This window comes from Euprymna scolopes, chromosome 18 (genome assembly GCF_053919585.1).
Source record: "Euprymna scolopes isolate OS-2025 chromosome 18, ASM5391958v1, whole genome shotgun sequence".
In the NCBI taxonomy this organism is placed as follows: Eukaryota; Metazoa; Mollusca; class Cephalopoda; order Sepiida; family Sepiolidae; genus Euprymna; species Euprymna scolopes.
Window position 1 is genome coordinate 44,447,747 of NC_136499.1, and position 22,262 is coordinate 44,470,008.

The 22,262-nt window shown below is 33.4% G+C and overlaps 1 protein-coding gene across 1 annotated transcript in view; it reads right to left on the bottom strand.

Moving 5' to 3' along the window:
• The window catches only part of LOC145297606 (leukotriene A-4 hydrolase-like), a 198,652-nt gene that overhangs the window by 119,340 nt on the left and 57,050 nt on the right, over positions 1 to 22,262 (bottom strand). The window contains exon 2 of the mRNA XM_080143665.1: positions 3,079 to 3,218. Coding sequence (XP_079999791.1) covers positions 3,079 to 3,218 — 140 coding nt within the window. The remainder of the gene's footprint in view (positions 1 to 3,078; positions 3,219 to 22,262) is intronic.

Below are 22,262 nucleotides of genomic sequence, written 5' to 3' on the forward strand. Positions count from 1 at the left end.
TTCCATGTCGGAAGATGCTGTCACGATGTTGCCAGAACTTGGGTCAGAATCTGATTAAGTAACGAAAATTATGATTTTAAACTGAAAATTGCATTCCTTATAAAATAACATATGTATTGAATAGAAGCCATGAATATGTGAGCTAATTTAAAAAATAAAATTATTTCAGGATCACATGTTGCATTTGTAAGGATGTCAGACTAAACGGTTCATTTCAGTATCTCCCATTTCCACTTCGTACAGAAGGAACACGAAATGAAAAGTAAATAAGAGGGGGGAATAAACCAAAGAGAAGAAAAAAAGATGGCCTAAATTTAAATTCTATCACACTTCAATTATTTTAAAAATGTTTAATCTGAAAACTTGTATTCCTTATTAAATGCATAATTTATTACAAATTTCAGGAAAATAGATTATTTCTAATTCTCTGAGATTTTTTTTGTTGTTGTTATTTTGTTTTTGCAAAAGAGAGTCACCACTTATCAAGGCCCAAAGGTCACTCGAGGATAAGGGTTAATGAGTGTAAGGTGTCACTGAGACAACAGCTTAGTGATCGTTTTGGGCAGAAATTGGATAGAATTTGATTATTTAAGGGAGCAACTGAACAAGGACTTGTTTACATTGGACTTGAAGAGAACCATGTTGTAGTCAGTTGGGAAGTAGACCAGTGGAACAGAGTTCCACAGGTGGGCAGTTCTAGGAAAGAAGCTTTGTTCATGAAATTTATGTTTAGATTTAGGCACAGACAGAGTGGTGGAAATTTTTTTGGTCATAAAAGAATTAAAGCATTTATCTGTTTACATAGAGTAGTCTCCGAGTGATCTTTCTCTCTCTCATATCAATGATTTGGGGTAAACACCGACAGTTGTTATATTTTCAGCAATGGGAGATCACACATGTTCTCACCCGTGAGCAGTCAAGAAATCAAATCAAGTCTTTTTATACACAAGTTACCCCCTCCCCCGGATAATGCTGGCATCAACATAGTCAAGCAATAGTCAAGAAGGGTCGAGGAGGATGGAAAGACCAAGAAAAGGAAGCAATAATGCAAATTCATTTGCAAATGTTATCAAAAAAGTGGAGAATACTGGAAATCTGGGGAAACTTCTTGTCACTCAGACTCCAGAGAACACCACAGATTGTTGGAAGTGAGCAATATCTGATGATGGCCTTTATGAGAACTTCTAGTGAGTATAAATAATAATAATATCTGCATTATGTTCTCACCCATGAGTGATCAAGAATCCAAATAAATCAAATGTCCTTTTATACATATGTCGGTGTTTACATGCCGGTCTTTTACTCTCTGCATTGTCGCTTCTTTCATCATCATCGCTTTTCATGAATGACTTTAATTGTCCAGGATTATCGATTATCTCATCTTTTTACTTTTGGCATAATAAATTTTCCACTCATGAATGATGCAAGGAGTTCATCAAGGTTTTATTGGAGAGAATTTACTTATGGAGAGAGACTAAAGTTATCTTCTGATTATTTACTTCTTAAAATTACTTTCTATCTAATGAATAACAGCAAAGTGATATTTGCCTTAGATTATTCACAGTACTGGGGCCATGTTGCAGTTAAATTGGCTTTCAGAGCAAGATCAAGTAGAAAAACCTTTGTTTCTTGCTCAAAAATATGATGTCTCATATCATGATTGTTCAACTGTTTTGCCTAAGGAGTTTGAACTGCTGCTTCACCCCACCCACTTCATCATATCATCCGTTTTTAGGTACAATTCTATTTGTAGCTAAATCATCCTGACATGTACTAATGTGATCCTTATTAAAATTCACACTTGCTAACTTAATTGCTACTTACGAAGGACCCCTCATATGTAACACAGTCTAGAGAGTTTAGATTCTTTAAATGAGACTAGCCTGGGTACCTAGAGTTGCTTGGAGGTTTGGAGGTGTGTGTTGAGCAAAAAAAACAAAAAAACAAAAGTGGTAGTAGGCAGGTAGGCTTGAACCTGTACCGCCAAAGAGGAAAAGAATATGAAAAAAAATCGGTATGTCTTTGCTGTTGTGCCCATCGCCAAACTGGAAGTGACATAGGTTTAAATTAAGGCTAAACAATCGAAAAAAGGGATGACTTTCGAAAATATCGGCGAAAAAAGCGACCCCTCCCTGTAGAAAAGTGGCCAGCTGAGAGTAAAGGAATTAATGTTTTTCGCCAATTTTTCGATATTTATCACCCAAAGGGTCGATCTTCAAAACAATGCCACTCTCGTGAAAATCTGTTGCCTCTGTCGAAAGTTTTAGGCAGACATACATACATACATGTGAAATTTATACTATAGACTAGCGTGGGTGCCCGGTGTTGTATGAGTATTTGTTGGTATAAAAAAATAAAAAAAAGTTTTGGTAGGTAGGTAGGCTCGAACACTAAGCCTTGACGCGAAGATGAAAAAGAAAGCCACGATGGGACAGGAACTGAAAAGCGTTTTAATTTAAGAATTAAAAAGTTAAGTGACAGGTACGTAAATTTAATGAGGTCAAAAATCATGTGATAGGGGAAACTTAACCTTAGTTGCAAGCAAGTTTTGTTTGTTTCCCCCACGATGTTGGGGAAAACCAGCTCCCCATAAAAAGGAGAGTGTCCAAATAAATAGCAATTGTCTGATATAAGGGGGTTTCCCCCGCATTGATCAAAGCTGATTGCTTTTCTGGACGTCCTTGGTACGAGTGCCAGGGAGCTTGGTTTTGCTACGGGTTCAGTTTCGCTTTTTTATATGGAAAAGTCAAAGGAACACCAGAGACCAAGAAATATCACGAAAATAGAGTGTAAAAGTTGCCCAAATAAAAGATACACACAACCTCATTTCGTGAATCATAGATATTATAATCTAGATAGCATATAAAAAGTTCTAAGAAACAGTAACCCCTCCTCCCCCAAGCGTCCCTTCAAAGAAGCCTTTGTCGGACATACACAAAATGTGCACACATTAACACACATTTTGCCTTTTATATATATAGATAATAAAATTTGAGTATAATATTAAAAAAAAAAAAATGGTTGTGATGAATTTAAGTGAAAAATATATAAAAAATAAAAATATATGCAAGAACTTACTTCAGTTTTTCATCTGATGGTAATTTTACCTCAAGCTTAGAGCCAAATATGGGATGATGTTCTCCAACCTCAAACTGCAGGTTTGTCCCAGACTCTTTGCAGAATACACGACGGATATCAAGCATGCTTGTATCCAAAATCTGGAAGATTAAAAAAAAAAAAAAATGTAGAGATTTATTTTACTGAACAAAAGTAAAAATAAAGAAAAAGATTTAACCTAGAATTTTAGAAGATTGACATTTTACGGTTACGGAAACTATGCTTTTTCATTATAATGGAGAGAAAAAGTTAAAGCTATATATAGGAGGCACACACTCACATTATATAAATTAAATAAGTTCAAATGTATTGAAGTAAAAAGAAAAACAATATTTTTCAAAAGTGCTCAATTCATATGTAGAGTTATTATAAGTTAAATTATATAAACATCAGAAAAACTGGATTAATCAATATTTTGACAAAGTTGCTTGTCTCATCAGAGGTTGATTAATCTGCAGTAGGTTTTTCTGGTGTCTATATAATTTCATATATATTTTACATTCGTTTTTGTAAAATATATTTTTTCAGTTATATTTCACTCTTTGTGTATACCAATCTTTTTTTGTTTAGAAGTTCAATGTTTGCTAAACATATCAACAGAGCGCACACACACACACACACATATATAATAATAAATTAACCTAAAAAATAAATTTTCAACGAGACAAACCTATCAGGATAGAAATAGCTCTACCCGGTTAAGAGGATCAAATTATGGAATAAATTAAAAAGATAAGAATTGTAAATGTCAACAAAATTAAAGGAATAAATCGTATGATGGTCAACATCATGAAATTTGTAATACAGACTTTTGTAATTTATTTATTATATGCTCTGTAATCATATTGAGCTTCTTAAATTAAGGATTTGCATATATAAAAAGTGAAATATAATTGGAAAAAATCATATTTCCACAAGGCCGCTGGAGAAATGGTGGGATCTTTCTATCGATCCGGTAGATATCTCACTGCCGATGCTATTCTCTATCTATATAAGAGCCAGGTACGTCCAAGGATGGAATACTGTTGCCACATCTGGGCAGGAGCTGCTAGAAAGGACTTGTCCTGCCTTGATAGAGTTCAAAATAGACTTCGTAGCCTCGTAGGAGATGTCCTTTTCTCTTCCTTGCAACCTCTATCTCACAGAAGAGATGTTGCGAGTTTGTCTCTGATGTATCGTTATTTTCATGGAAAGTGTTCGACTGAGCTTCAATCTATGGTCCCCCCTCGCCAAACTTTCACAAGAAACACTCGTCTAGCTGTAAACACTATCAATAATTCCCCCCACTCTTTATCTGTGCCTAAACCTAAACGTAGATTCCATGAACAAAGCTTCTTTCTTAGAACTGCATGCCTGTGGAATTGTCTTCCGTTTTCCTGCTTTCCGGCTGACTACAATATGGTTGTCTTCAAGTCTAACGTAAATAAGTTCTTGATGAGCCGTTCCATATAAGTTATCAAATTTACCAAATTTTCATTACTAATGATTACTATATTGTCCAATTTCTACTGTACACTCTGTAACCCTTATCCTTGAGTGGCCTCTTGGCCTTGATAATGTGGTGATGCCTATGTAAAAAAAAAAAAAAAGATTATATATATGTGAGCAAAAATATTATAACTGTAGAAAACAGACACTGTCTTCTACGAAATAAATGCCTTAGCAAAAGCATTCTTTACTAGACTACAAAGGAAACCTGAATAACAAACAACATTACATAGAAATGATCTCCCTGAATTCTAAAAATAGATATTACGACTTCAGAAGTACATTCAAAAATGAAAAATGCTGAATAAAGACAGTATTAGTGGACCACTACTGGAAGCTCAAGGAAAGAGGACGATCGCCAATAGTAGAGTGGAAAATAGTACGGCAAGCCAGCACATATAAAAACCTAAATGACTTGTGTAGACTATGTTTGAATAAGAAATTAGCTAACGTAAACTTTGAAGACCCCAAAATTTATTAAACTGCAGAAGTGTAATAGCAAACGTATGTATACACAAAATAAACTTTACGTTAAAATAACAGTACACACACAGAGAAAAAATACATAAATAAATAATAACAAGAATGATAATCATAATTATAATAACTAAAAAGTAAATATATAAACAAATACACTAGTATAAATACAAAATGTAAGCGAAAAACATCCAGATTAAAACGAGGCCAATTCCCAACACAAAGAAAAGTGAAACCAAATCCCTGCCAAAAAGGACAAAGAAATAGGTGAAATTTTCCCTTGCTATGATAAATGGGCATGTAAATAATAAAGAATCTGATTGGCTCATTAGCAAATCCAGTTCCATGGGAATATATAAAAACATGTAGCAACATTAACTCCATGCAATAGCCAGACGAATCCTCACGGGGGGGGGGGGGTGAAATGTGAAAAATTCTGTGCAACTTATTTGATATATATATATATATATTTTTTCAAAACTTACTATCTATAAAGTTAAGTCTTTGTCTTGCTCTGACATTGATATTAAAAGCCTACTTTTTCTATTTTAACATTATTAAAACAAACTTTTTAATTAATCAGTCATGGATATGCAAGCTACTTTATGAAGGTTAACTAATTACCATATTCCTTTGAAAAACAAGCGATAATTACTTATGGTTTCTCAGATAATTGGTTTCATTACACGGAATTCTATTTAAGCATAGTTTCTACATTCTGCATGATTGCGTAGAATTTAAAATGAAAATGTTCTAGCCCACAGAAGTATTTTTATATCTATAAAAGTGAGAGAGCGTGCGAGGACAACTCTCAACCTATATACTCAACAAATTTTTGATCTACAGATTTTAAACTTGGTAGATAGGGTATTCAGACATGTGGAAAACTTTTTAATCGGCTTTCATCTTAAAAAAAAAAAAAACCAGGCTGCTAGAGGGGTCAAAACTGAAAAATTGGTACATGGAGAGGGGGTCATAGGATTTTTATTTGTTTGCCAACTGTTTCATAACTGCACATGCATGAATTGTTCACATGACATCTTCCTTATGTTAAGAATAAATAGGTTTGTAAACACTTTTGAAAGATCGTGGCAAGCTGGCCTAATGGTTATCATACTTGACTGTCTAGGTTTTGTTTTTGATCTCAGCTCGAGTATTATTTTTTTACCTACATGAAGTGAACTATTTAGAAAAAAACATAATACATGCATGCGCATATCTCAGTTTCTTTCCTTTTTTCTTTTAATTTTTTTTTAAAAGAAATTTAACGTTACTGGGCAACGCCGAGTAGATCTGCTAGTATATATATATAAAAGTGACCTTTTTGGGGTGTGTTCGTGAAAAGTCTTTATCAAACTTCTCTCTGAATATTTAGTCTACAGAGATTGAAATTTTATATATAGGATATTTAGACCTGTAGCTTACTTTCGGTTTGGTTTTTAACTGGCAGAAAACTGCTACTAAGAGGTTAAAATTAAATGGCAGGGTAAGTCGAATAAAACATTACTCCTGCTGTTACTTTTGCACATGCGCAAAATTAAACATAGCTCAAAGTCGTTTAATTTTTAACCTTCCATATCCATCATTCAGTAGCTTGGATGGTAATAACGACTAAGGCTGGAGTGCTAAACGTTCTGGTTTTGACTCTAGCAGATGGTACCAAAGTCATATTTTTTTATAACTTTTAAAATCATTACTATATATTGGATAATAATCCAAAGAAATGGGTTCTATAATAAAAACTTTGCATGAATTATAATATTTATGCATATTTTACAACCGGGCAATGCCGGGTGGCCTACTAGTATATGAGAGAGAGAGAGAGATGGGGGGGTCTATTACTATCTGTGTTCCTTCTGTATATCAAGAAAGCAGTTTGTTTGTTGTTGATTTTTTGTTTTGTTTTTTTTGCTTTGTTTTTTTTTTTACTACTTCATAAGTTTGCTGCTTCACTCTTAGAATAATACAAAAGAACTATTCTGAATTTAATTTTCTGATCCAATAAATCATTGTTACTTGTTAACGTTTCTTCCATCTGTTATGTATCACAGATAGATTAGATATAGCTAAACAAATAAACACATAAAAATGAACTACTATGGCGCTAATTCTTGGATGCAAATCCGTATATCATTAAAGAAAATTGAATTTGGCTTATATGGAATAAGATTCTTGTCATTCTTCTGACAGTGAAGCACTGAATTTTCAGACTGAAAAAAAAAAAGAAGTTATCTTTGATTTAATGTGGATTTTGCATGTTGTCATGTGTTAGACAGCTTTTAAAAATTAAAACTAACCTATCTCTGGGCAGGTCTTTATTTATCCCTCTTTCTCTCAAGTCCATCCTTATCATTTCCTCCTATGTTTTTCTTGACCTTTCACTGCCAATTGACCTTGCTATTTCAATTGGAGAGTAAAAAAAAAGTGAACCTTAGGTTTACTTTTGACAACCTTGTAACTTTCGTTTCCCTTATTTTGTCCTTTAGTCCTCACATTCCATGAGCAATGTTTCTAACAAAGAGGGAAGAATTGCTGTCTTGTGGATCAGAATCTATCCATATAACACATCGTTGACTATTTCTGACTTTGAAGTGGTATTTTTTTTTTAGCTCCAGACAAAGCATGAAGTCACCTGATGTAAGCAACTAACAAGAACAGAAACATGATTATTGCTAAGACAGGAGACGCCTCTTCACGTTGGTCTTGAAAAGACCAAGGCTATAGGTAGGAGGAAAACAGTCAGCAGGAAAGAGAGTTTCACAAGCTTGAAGTTCCTGGAAAGAAACTACTAGAATAGGAAGTTGTATTACAATGAGGGAGCAAAACAGCGAAGTAATGGAGACCACTCAACGAACAAGTTAAACCAGTTGGAACAAATGAAATAGGGAATCGATCCAACAATTCTAAGGGGCTTCTTCCACATTGTTTGTAACATAGATATACCTTCAACTCTTGATAGTGTAATGTTAATTTTGTTGAGGTAAGTTCACTTGTAACTCATCACTAGGGCTATGACAACAGCATATTTTTTTTATACAAAGGAGTCACTCTTTATCAAGGCCTGGAGGCCACTCGAGGATAAGGGTTAATAAGCGTACAGTGATCAATGGGACAATGTCGGAATAATTGTTAGTAGTGGAAATTTGGTCAATTGAATTACTTAAGGGGAGCGGCTCATCAAGAACTTGTTTACGTCGGACTTGAAGATGACCATTTTATAGTCAGCTGGAAAGCTGGCAAAAGGAAGAGAGTTCCACAGGTGTGCAGTTCTAAGAAAGAAACTTTGTTCATGGAATCTACAATTAGGTTTAGGCACAGATAAAGAGTGGAGGAAATTGTTGATAGTGTTTTCAACTAAACGAGTGTTTCTCATGAAAGTTTTCATTGTTCTAGCTCTCGAGTATATATCCGACACAGTTAGACACAGTTAATCAACCGAGAACAACATCACTCTATCTAAAAGCATATAAAATAACGGATATATACTCGAGAGTCAAAACAATAAAAAGAATATGCTGTTGTCCTAGCCCTACTCATCACTATGTTCAGCAGACTCCCTAACGGTGCCTGCCTGGGCATGGGGGGAGGGGGTGCAAAGTAATCCTCTCTCGTTTTCTGATCAGTTCACTGCATTTATCCAAATCTTTTTTTAGTTCCACACATTCGTTTCTGAGCAACAACATACAAATGTTTATTTTTATTTATGAATGAAATAGTGGAAATACTTTCATTCAGAACTCATACGTGCATACCATTTTTATTTATGAATGAAATAGTGGAAATACTTTCATTCATAACTCATACGTGCATACCAGAGCGATAAAATACTGAAATTGGACATTAAAAAAAAAAACAATCTTTGATAAGAACAGAAGACTATACGGTTAAGTGACAAAATGTCCAGTAAAAAAAAAAAGAAAATATTTTCTACATTTTACTGATGAAGACTAAATGAATAAATATTTACTTATGTATAAAAGGCACTGTGTATGTGTGTTCTCCATGAAACTATACACAAATGTGATCGAGAGTGTTCTTAGTTTTTTGTATCGGAATACCTCTGATAAGTATTGAAAATTAATAATGAGAAAAAAAACAGATTAAAGAAAGAACAGTCTGATTTTAACCAAAGGTTATACTTTTATACAGCCTAACATCTCAAATGTATTTGAGAAGTTTTATCACCACACAAGCAGAAGGGCCTAGTGTATAAAAAAAAAAAAAAAAAATCAACAGTAGGTTCTTTGATAAGACAGAGGCACGTTCGAAATGAATGTTTCTGTTTAGAGCACAATCAAACCATGATACCTGTACTTTTGCATTTTAAACTTTAAATTGTTCCCGACTAGAGCAGGCAATCAATCGATTTGATTGACAAGTGAGCGACTTTACCAATTTTGATGAAAATAAAAGTATTGAGAGTGTGGAACATTTATTGGCCATCATTCAATCCCGTCAACGTCGGGTTTCCCTGCTAGTATAATTATAAAAAGAAAATCTGCATTTTGACAGCTGTTATACGTTTATTTTAATAATTTGATTATCAACATGACAAAATCATAACCTGTCAAAAACAAGAGAGCCAACAAACATTTGATTGCAATGCTGTAACTGAAGAGACTGCCTTGAAAATGATTCCTGGAAGAGAATCAAAGTGTTTATTTGAAGCCAACATTAACAAGAAATGAAATCCAATATCTTGGCCACTCCCTTCTCGTTTTCCAATTGAGAAACGCTTTGCTTTGACAGCAGAAGTCATGCGATAATCTTTTAGTTTCCTTCAGAGTCCTTAGCTGAGAGTGTGTTAATACTTGGTTAAGTTTTAAGCGTTATCTTTAAGAGAAAAGACCCGCATCGGTTACCAGGCACGATGTCTTTTAAAATGCACTTGTAAGGACAAAAAGTGGCTGATGTGTTTTACACTCTATCCACCCTTTTTGAGGGAGTTATTTAATAATAAAACAAGTGAAGCATGCATGATCCCCCGTGAGTGCACAGTGAACGAGACATACAAAAAAGTACTAAGTTCAGCATTCTCCCTCCCCCCAATCATTTAGCCCCAAAAGTCCTCAGGGAACATCAAATCCTGGTGAAAATGAACTAATGGTGCAGTTTTAGGCCTCAACATATGTAAATTTGAGTTCTGCACCATGCAAAAAAGAAATGACTAAGTCCATCATTTCCCCCTCCTCTATTTAGCCCCAAAAGTCCTCAAGACCTTAACATATTTTTAAATTTGAGTTCAACACCATGCAAAACTGCTAAATAGACATACACAGAAAATTTTGAACAAATATGGTAAAATAGTCCCAAAAATGGAGTGTTTTTATTAGCCCTAAAAGAGCCCCTGGGGCACACCCAAGAGTTATCGCCAAGTATAGACAAACAAAATTATATAGAAATCAGTTAGTTACAACTTTTCAGAAAGTTTTATAAAAATCCAAGGTATTAATTTGTTTTAATAAGCACAAAAGTGTCAATTTTAACCATTTTAACCCCGAAAGGCAACCGTAGGGGGGGGGGGGCAACCTGAGTTTTCCCGGAAAATCCGTTCTATTACTTTTTTTTACTCATATCATGTTTAATGTTTGTGCAAAATTTCCAAAAATTCGAAGGCATAGTTATTGAGAAAAGCGCGGATAGATGAACAGACGAACAGATGAACGAACAAACAAACAAGGGTGAATTTACAGGTTTACCCTCTTTTTGTCGGGGGACCCCAAAAAATCATTGTAAATGATTTTTTTAATACAACCTGTTATTTTATCCATGATGGAGGAGGGGGAGGGAATTTAGAGTTCATACCTTTTCATCACATTATTGCTATATAATAGGATGACTGCTAAAAAAAAAAAAAAAAAAAATGCCACCCATTTCTATTAATATATAAAAAGAACTTTGGACTCGAGAATGGCTGGACCGATTTATATAAAATTTCACACAAAGATACTTTAAGTGTCTGGCAGTGTTCTTAGATGGTTTTGGATCAAAATGTCTTCGATAAGTATCGATAATCAATAATCGAAATGGAAGAAGTGTCAGGTGATTTTGACTAAAGTTAAAATCTTATGCAGTCTTACATCACAAGTGCAATTGAGAAGTTTAATTACAGCACAAGCAGCAATGTCCAACATATAAAATCAACAGTAGGTTCTTTGATATCACAGGGACGCATTCAAAATGAATGCGTTTGTTTAGAGCACAATTGAAACATGATGAGTTTTACATTTTAAACTTTAATTCAAACTATTATATATAAAAATAATTTTATAAAATCAACAGTAGGTTCTCTACAGTGCCATGCATTGTGGACTAAGTCACTACAGGGAGGCATATCAAGTTTCCTCCCGGCACACTACACTGGGTTCCCAACTAGAGTAGGCAACCAATCGATTTAATTTTAAAAAATTGGCGATTTCATAGATTTCGATGACAATAAAAATATGTCAGTGTGATACATTTGTTGATTATCATTCATTCAATCTCGGGCAATGTCGGGTCTTCCTGCTAGTCATTAAGATTCATAATCCCTTCTACAACCCAATCATATTTGGTATAAATAGGCATCAATCTTTTCTTGGCTTGTTCAAATATTTTTATTATGGAAATTGATTAAGACAAGGCATGAAACCACTTGATGTAAGGAGCTAAAAAAAAGATAAATAAAAATAACACCTACTTTATGGTTAAAAATTACTCAACAATAAATGTTAGGTGGATACATTTCGGCCTAGAAAACAGCAATTCTATTTTTTTTTTTTTTTTTTTGTGAGAAACATCGTTCATGGAACTAAAGAGCAAAATAAGAGATGCAAGAATTACGAGGCTGCTAAAAATAAATTCATGGTCCTTTTTCTATTCTCCTAACTGTATTGCTGTACAATATGTGGAAACACTTTGGTGATCGTCTCATCAATAGCAGATGTGATCCTAAAATGGACTTCAGACTCGCTGGATCTTATCTCCACCATATTTTTACTTGTGGAGTTATATCAAAACGCCTAAACTATTCCTGGACTAAAGAGGTTCATCACAACACCAAATCAATCGTATCCAGGCGAGCTCCCAATACAGAGGTGTGTATTCGGAGTCTATTATTGATGGGTGATAAAACAAAGGCTGTTGGATATATATATATTATTTTTATTTATTTTTGGAATCCTTTGAGATTAAACTCTATAATTTGTGTAAAAAAAAAAAAAAAAAAAAAAAAAAAAAATGAATACACCGTTGGATATGCATGATTGAAACTTGGTGGACACCTCAGACATGAATTGAAGTTTAGTTGTACCCAAAATGGTTGCATTGCAGAAAGGATTATAAATTTTCACTAACGATTCCACGAGTAGGTGGTATTTAATTTGGGTCAGTTTGTAGATCAGATAGGATTCAAACTCAACATGGTCTGTGTGAGTATCCATTACACCAATTCACCCCTCCACACACACACACACACACACATACCCTGGCAGAAGTAATGGAGTATTTTTTTTTTAGGAAAACTGATGCCAAAGTAAATTTGAATTTGTTGTGTTTTTTCTTCTAATTTTATTGTTTTGAAAAAATATTTAGAAATTTGAGTGTATTTAATTTAATTTAAATCAAGCAAAGTATAGAAGCATTTTATATGACCCAACCAACGCATTTGTTTAAATAAATAAATAAAAAAAATAGCAACAAAAGTGAACAAACACGTACTTTCATGATAAAAAAAAAAAGAGCAACTTGTAAAAAAATTTAAAAAAAAGAGTTATGCATAAATATATAAACACTAGCAAGCCGCCCGGCATTACCCGGTCGTAAAATATGCTTAAATATGATATTTTGACTAATGCAGATTTCATATTTATTATTATACTAGCCTGGGTGCCCAGCGTTTCCCGGATGTTTGGGGGAGGGGGAGTGAGCAAAAAAAAAAAATGAAGTGATGTAGGCTTAAATTAAGGCTAGTCAATCGAAAAGAGGGGATTACTTTTGAAAATATCACCGAAAAAAGCGACCCCTCCCTGTATAAAAGTGCCCAGTTGAGGGCGAAGGAATTAATGTTTTGAGCCAATTTTTCAATATTTGTCGCCTGAAAGGTCGAGCCTCAAAACGATACTGATCTCGTGAAAATCCATCACCTCTGTCAAAAGTTTTAGGCAGACATACGAACAATCCGAATTTGAAGCGCCTGGTCGCGACATCAATTTGACCAGACTTTTAACTCATAACTATCTTTCAACGTTGCGAGAGCCTGGGCGAAGAAACTCGTGTGTTGCCCAAGTGGCACGAGTGGAACTTGACCAGAGCCAGTAGAACCCAAGGAAAGACAAGGTCGATACATTTGTACCAACTCTGGCTGCAGGAGATGGCCGTTGGCTCATAAGAAGCTCATCCGGCCTTTGATAAGTCTTGTTTTTGGTCCTGCTGGGTGTCCCCACACCCTCCTCACCCAAGTTAACCCGGGGGGGGGGAGCCAGTTTAGTCGCCAACAACCCGACCATGAGGCAGCTAGTACTGGGTTACATGGTACCAGTAAAAGTCTAAGACTCAGCTGACATACATACATACATATATACATGCATACATACATACATTTAAACAGACAGGTGAGATTTATATTATAGATTATATTGGACCCAATATATAGTAATGATTTAAAAAGTTTAAAAAAAAATAAATAAATAAATGACTTTTGTGCCACCAATGAGAATCGAAACCAAAACATATAGCATACAATTTACTTTTTCCTTTCACATTAATGCCTGAGCTATGAAGACATGTTTACTACAACGCTAAAAATTAGAACATGAACCAATAGCTATTACATTGCGCATGCATATTTATAATGCCATTGTTTGACCTTCACCTGGCAAATTCCATTGTTTTTTAATTTTTATACTTTTGCACCGATTTTTCCCAGCTAAAACCTAAATATAAAGTTTTGCATGGGTTCGAATACCGTATATATTAATTTTCATGTCTGCAAACCAAAAACTGACAGAGGAGTTTGGTAGCAAAATTTTTTAAACAAATATATATACGCATCCATAAATATATATAGAAAGAGGTTTGTGTTTACTATAACCTTTTTACTCAAATATTACGCCAATATAAATCATGTAGAATATCTGCATTAATATAATTACACAAAGTTAACAAAAGATGATCATCTTATACGAAAACCAAAAAGATTAATAGAGAATTAATTAAAATGAATGTTTAAAAGAATATGCAAATTAGCCAGATCTTTTGCAGGTGAATGCAATTCCATGACCCATATATAACAAAGTTGTATTTTTTTTTTTAATAAATAGGAAAAAAAACAAAAAACAAAAAGAGTTTTTAATATGAATATCAATACACACACAACAAAAAAAATATTTATAGGAGTATAAATTTCAAAAGCAGTTGTCCAAGTCTCTATTGAATGCTCTTGTGGTAAGCTGCTAGAAGAGTATCAGCTATCTCAATCATCTCTCTCTCTCTTTCATAATTCAGACAAAAAGAAAAATATTTTAACAGCTTATCCACTTCAGACTTCCTATGACATCATATCTTGATACATTACCCTAATACTAATCTCGTAACTGCAGCATCATGTTGGGACACTGGTTCTAATTATATCAGGTAAGCAATGTTGAACCAGACGGGTAACCATTTCAAGAGGACCATGACATCTTCCAGCAAGAACTAAAAAAAACTAACGTTGTCATCTCACCTGACCGGGATATACAAGCACCTGGGGATCATTTGAGACCTTTGGGGGAAGCCGGTTCAACCTGCTGAGGGTGAATGCCACTTAACCTTACAGAAAATACCGTTTTAAATAGTTTTACATCCCCCCAAGTCAAATATCTTTACATATAGATTTAAAAAAAATAGCAAAATTCTTAAACTTCCTTAATTTTGCAAAGATTAAAAAAAAAGAAAAAAACGTTTACATGTTTTTTTGACAAACTGAGAAATGTCAATTAGGATTTCTATTCTAGTTGTTTACTTAATTTATGGGGATAGATTGTTCCTGTTCTATCAGCCATAATCAGTTACAAGTGTTAATTATTAAGTTATTTTGAGTTATTATCGCCTATAGTAAGAAATGAACACTCAATCCCCATAAGACCGCCAAGAAATGATTATTAATAAACATCTTTTATCCATTGTGTCATAGCTCCCTATTTACTTGCTTCCCCATGAAAAGAAAAAGTTAAATACAAGGTCGATTTTTAATTTGGAGAAAATCTACCTCCCCCCAAAAGGCACTTTGGATTGGAACAAAAATAAAAATTACTTTAGTCTAGAAGGATTTCTCTTTCATTAACCAAAGACAGAAAAGATAAAGTGTAGTATCAGAACAGATACTACACTTTGCTCCTAGTCAATAATTATCGGCAATTATTAGGCAAACATACATAAATGCTTGATAAAAAACATAACCTTTTTGGTCTAAGTAAAAAAAAAAAAAACATCTCCCCATTCACTCGCTTCGGCTTATCATTTGCATGAACAGCGAATGTGTCATATATTAAGGGCTTTATAAATCTTGGTAAAACTAGCCAAAATAATTGGATACTATTTTAGCCTATAAACCAGTTTTAGTATCCCCCCCTCTCTCTCTCTCTCTCTCTCTCTTTTAATCTCATTCTCTCACTTTCCCAGCTCATTTTAGTCATCCTTTAAGAGGAGAACAGAAAAAAAGTCAACCACTAGATTTTGGTGCATTTCTCCTAAGCAAGAGTTTTAATCTCCTTCATATTTTAAAAGGTTAGCAACAATTATTAAAAAAGGAAAAAAAATAAATAAATAAAAAAAAAACAAAATAAAGAGAAAAGAAAAGAAAAAGAAAAGCCAACTTCACTTTCTTTGTTTAAATACATAATTTTTTTTCCAGACAAATTCAAGTATTTTTATTTTTTAATCTTAAATGTTTGTTTTAAAACTAAATAAACTCCTATATTTTATGTAATAAAACATGTTGCCTCTTAAATAGTACTTACATTTTAACGTTTCAGCAAACAAGATAAACATTTATATCAAAGTGAGTTTATTTTTTTAAAATTATTTATTCATTTTGTTTACTTCATATAGTCACCACTCATCTAGGCCAGGAGGCCACTCAAGGATAAGGGTTAATGAGTAATGTAATGGAAATTTGATGATAATCATTTTAAAGGACGGCTCTTCAAGAACCTGTTCACGTTGGACTTGAAAACAATCATGTCATAGTCAGCCGAGAAGTAGCTCTGTGGTATTGTGTTCCAGACAAGCAGCTATAGAGAATTTTTTGCTTAGATTTAGGCACAGATAGAAAGTAAGGGGAATTGCTGATAATTGTTGTAGCTAGTCGGGTATTTGCTGCAAATGACTTATGGGGCAGGGGGGGGATAGAGTGAAGCTCAGTCGAGCACCTGTCATGAAAATAATTACTTTTTTAAATACTGAATAGCAAACTGTTTCTCCAATTTCACAAGAGAGTTGAATTAACCACATACTCTCAGATACTATGGCAATTATTTCTATAAATAAAAATTAAGTGTGTTGAAAAGAGTAACAAATAATGCAGGGCAACTTTAACTTATACAACATGAGACGCTCTGATTTAGGTGTGATAGCCCTCTTCATTCTGGGAATAGTCTGGGAGATTTCTTTTTGATAGATATTATCTTTGAGATAATCCCACGCATAAAAATCTGGGGAAGTTAAGATCTAGTGAGTGTGAAGCTCATTTAAGATTACAGTCTTCTAATGTAATGATTATCAAAATGTTCTCTTCAACCAAACCAATTATGTCATTTGAAGTGTGGAGAATTTGTCCCATCCCATTGAAACCACTTTTCATCTCTCAAAACAACATCGTCTGCCCAAAACTTTTAATTATCCCTAGGTAGCACTCAGTATTGGTCTAGTTTGGTTATTTTGTGTTACGGCATATCAACCTTTTTCTGGTTATTCGATGCTGAATCCAGTCATTTTGGTAAAAGGTTTATGCTTCAACTTCTTTATATCTTCAAATATTTATTCGTAGTATTTGGTTCTGTTGTTTCATAAAGGAAAATTGTTGTTTCTGGTTTTGCAGAACATGATTGAGTTTTGCAAAGGGATAAAAAAAACAAAAAAAAAAAACAAACAAAAACATGAAAGTATGGTGCATTTGAAGTCAGGAAGCCAATATCTTCAGACAGCCTAATCTGGTAGCACCAGACTCTATATTGATCAACGCAGAGTTGTAAATTTGGAGCATATCATTTAAAGGTGATAAAACACAGACTGTGGGACATTAGTAACTGAAACTTGGTGGATAAGTCAGGCACAGACTGAAGTCTATTTGTATCAAATATGGTTGGATTGCAGAAAGGATTGTGAATTTTACTAACGATTCCATGGGAGACTTTTTTTTATTTTTTATTTTTTTAATGGGACAGTCATAAGGGTTCCTATTTACTTGCCTCCCCACGAGGGCAGAGTTAGACACCAAGGTCGGTTTTTAATGTGGGGTAAGGAACAAAAATAAAAATTTTCTCTGTCGTGAAGGATTTCTCCTCCATTAACCGAAAACAAAGTGTAGTATCAGAACAGATACAACACTTTGATCTTGGCCCGAAGACCAAGAAATCTCTTATGGTGTTAAGACTTACACAGTCATAGGGTTGATCATATAGGAAACCATTTACCTTATTGTTTATCGAAGGCACAATAAAATTTGATGACATAAGGATTTTAATATGGCACCTGAAAAAAATATTATTGCCGGATGTAATCCATTATAACAGGGTTTCCCAAAGTAGGAGCCCTAGAGCTCCATGAGTGAGACTGAGGGGCTCCAGAAGCCCTTTCTTAAAAAGGACGAAGTGCTTTATATGGAAACATTAAATGGTTGTAGATATTTAATTATTGATCATTTTTTACTGGAAAAGTATATGATATGATACATAACTACAGGTGTAAAGAGTTTCAGGATGTTTCATGAAAAAGTAAATAAAAATAAATCAACAAAAATCCAACAATTTTTTTTATTAATCAAAAACAAAAAAAAAAATAGTTGTAAACACGAAAATATAGTAAAATCACAAACAGGAGCAACTAATGAGCAGGTATGAGATAAAATTTGAAATTAATGTCTTTCATATTTATTTTAGAAATTATCTTGTTAGTGCTCCGTGGAAAATCTTTGCCCTGCTTAGGGGCTCCGTGGTGTCCTGAAGTTTGTGAAACCCTGCATTATAACATTTGTCAGCCATGTTGATTTATAGATTAAACATGTCTGACGAGCGTTACGACAAATCAAGCTTTGCAATTTGTTGCCAGGCTCCATTTCAGTCGTAAAACTTTTGGTACAATGAGATCTAAACATCTGTAAGATCATAAATATGATATTCTTAATCGAATAGTAGTTAAGTAATAAAATTTACCAACGATTACTATGATATTGTCCCATTGAATACTTATCTTCGAGTGGCCTCTGGGCCTTGATAAGTGGTGACTCCTATGTAAAAAAAAATGTCTTTTCACTCAACAGAACCAACTGTATGTATATAAAGTCAGATATGGATATGTTTATACATTTGTATGCAGAGGATCCACCCCCAAACTAATTAACAGATCATTATTAATTTTTGAACAAAGCTGCTAAGCATGAATAGTATGACCACTTATATCTAGCATGGTCATATGGCTACTCAATCTGAGTTATTATAGGAGCAACCGGACACATGAAAAATAATTTCAAAAACTACCTGGCAAATATACCTCGTGAGCCAAGTGCAAGAGCGATTCAAGCAATTGCACTTAAAAGGGACAGTCAGAATCTTAAAAAGATCTTTCGGTTGGAATAGCTGAGTTATTGGGTGAATGTTTGGCATTCGATAGGATGCCTCATCCTCATCTTGAACAAACTCGTAAGAAAATTAAAAATAAAAAGTTATATTTAATTTAGTTTAGCTTTATGCAAAGGGAAAAATAAACAGTGGTGGAACCTCTCTATGAAGGTTACGATGCCTTTGAATTTTAACAATAGGTATTAAACATTAATATATAAGTGACTTTGCCTATTTGTCTGTCTGTCTGTGTGAGGAATGGTTTCTATCAAACTACTGTCATTTTTTTGGTTTACAAACTTGAAACCTGATCTATAAGAGATTTGGATCTGTGGAAAAAATTTGATTCGGATTTTAGCTAGTAAAAATAGCTAGGGGGTCAAAATTGAAAAAAAAAAAAAAAAAAAAAACTTGGCAGGTATAAGTTGACTAAACATGTAATTTATACACATGTACAAATATATATTTATATTTTTAACAACATTATTTAAAAAAAAAATTATTTGTGTATGGAATTAAATTGGATGGTAACGAATAAGGCAGGAGAGCTAGATGTTTTGGTTTCATTTTTTTTTTTTTTTTTTTTACTTCTGAAATTACTATATATTGGGTACAATATAATAATCAATACAGCATTAGCTTTATAAGAATAAAAATGAAATCTGCATGAATGAAAATATCATATTTAAGCATATTTTATAACCAGGCAATGCCGGGTAGCCTGATAGTTAATAAATATTTCCAAAATTTCAGTTTCTTTGGAGTATTTCAAAGAATTATTAAGGGTATAATATGGGTACAAACTCATTTAAAAATTCAAATATTTCAGATTTGCACCAAATTTAATACATAGTCACAAGACACCAATTAAACACTGACTCGAATTTCAATTTCTTCATAAAACTCCTTAAACTTAATCTTTAAATTTTAGACATTTTCTAGAATCAAAAGCATGTAATGGATTTTGGATATAAGGTTTAGTTCTATCATATTTTGATTTTAATATAAAAGTGGTGCAAAACTGTTCTTAGATAGATAGATAGATAGATAGATAGATCTCATTTGTTGACTAAGGGGATGGGTTCTGAATCTCAGTTTGAAACGCTCGCTACATTTAACCACACTGAAGGACTGTGATATGATATAACAGCTGTCTGCGGATGACTAAAACGAAATATATTTTGAACGTTATTCTTAGAAAAACATTTTTTTAAATCGATTTCTGACATGTTATACCATCGTCAGATACAATATCAATAATCCGCCCTCCTCTTACATTAACTAAATATTCCGACATTACAGACAACCTGGACCTATTTTTTTTTTCTTATTCATCTTCTCAATATGCACATTAAAAATAGATACTAAACCAGTCATCCAGAAGTAAATGGCTTTACTTAAATAATTATTTATAAATAGAAATTTCAATTATCTAAAAAAATAATAATAATAAAACTGTTAGAGCTATACAATGCAAATATTTGGATTTTGATTCGAATTTTGTGGCCATAAAAAACTAAAAAAAAGTATTTGCATTGTGTGGCTTAGAATAGTCTTATTATTTTTCAATAATTAACATTTCTATACATCGATAAGCTTTATAAACTAGATCAATCTCTAATTTCTACTTCATTTGGCGTTGCCACTGGAGACTGTTCCAATATATTTGAAATTATGTTTCTAAATTTTTGAGATGAAGATTGTATTATTTGGATTAAGGTTCTCATCTTGAGTGTTAACAATGTTTCGGCTGATGAAAACTCTGACTTTTTTTTTTTTTTTTTTTACTTGGAAGGTCAAGATCCAGAGGCCACACAAGGATAAGGATTAAGTGTTAGGTAGTTGGTGAGACAAGAACAGACATGGCAGAACTTGGGTAGGGCTAGGTTATCTAAATAGACGACTCAATAGGAATTTATTCACATTAGACTTGAAAATGTTATAGTTAATTGAGAATCTTCTCTATTTACTTCATTGGGATAGCATGCTCTCATTCCGTCAGCCATAACCAGGTAGAAATCCTAAATAGCTCGCAATTGTACTGGAGATTAAATTGTGGTGTAATGTATAAAGTATTTGGTAAAATGACCCTCTTCTAGAGATTGAAAGTTCAATCCTCAGTGCAGGCGATACTCTAAGTATAATTGCAAGTTACTTAAGACTTCTATTAGGTCATAGCTGATGGAACAAGAACATGATTCCTCAGTGGTTCCATACAAAATTCTATGCGAATCCCAAGTTCAGCAAAATATGTCTAAAGAAGGTTGGAGGTTAGACCGGACGAAATGTTGCAAGAATAACACTCAAGATGAGAACAGTAGTCCAAATAATTCAAATAAGACCATTTGAAACATTCAATGGATCAATTATAACTAAAAAAAAAAAAAAAAAAGAAAGAAAAAAAGGTGTTTAAAGTATTAAACAGTACCTTTAATTTTTGATGAAGGCATTTATTGTAGAAAAATGTAAGATCAGACTAAATAAGAAATTTCATTGTATGGCTTCTAATGGTTTAATTTTTTTTTTTTTTAATTAACAATGCTTTATGAACAAGAACAATTCTCAATTTCTACTTTATTTATAAATCTTTCACTAAATGAAAAAAATATCTCCAGTAAATAAAATAAGATTTTTTTTTGTTTTTTACATAGTGTTTCAGATATTTATTACATTAAAGCCGGGTCTTTTTGAAATATATTTTAATCAAACAAAATACATGTTAAAATATTCATTGACATTGGGATTGAGTTATGTCTAAAAAAAAAAAAAAAAAACTCTAACTAGTGATTATTTGCAATTTAATCACCAAGTTACCTATGTTTTATTAAGATTTGTGTCTACTATTCTTCCCCTCTCTCTGATCCGTACTGGATTTACATGGTAGCTATCAATCTCACTTTCGGTTCTCCTATCAGTGAAAGGTAATACAACTGTATAATAGGAGATTAACACAGTCCATTATATCACAAATATTAATACGTCTTCACTGGAATTTGAGTGGCAATAAGCCTCCCCAAGGTCCCAGTTCTCTTTGTATTTATTCAGCTGAGATCTGGTCAGTGCTCTCTCCTCGGTCTTTCCTTCCTCCTTGACTCTATTTAGCTGTTTGGTCTTTCTTTTTTTTAAGAGGTGGGGGCAGTGATGTGGTAATGAGTGGGGATGGGGTGGGGTTAGATAACTTATAAATATGCTGCTTTAATGTTCATGGTTCTATGTGGCGTTTCATGTTTTGCCTCTGAAGCAGTTTGTCTGGTTCGCGCTTGTTGCTCATGTATGTTAGTTTCCACAGTCAAGGGTTTTCCTTAATAATATCACAAGGAGTTGCTTTCAACAACATTTTATCAGTTCTTTTTTTATTATTCAACTTTTTATCCTTTTGTTTTG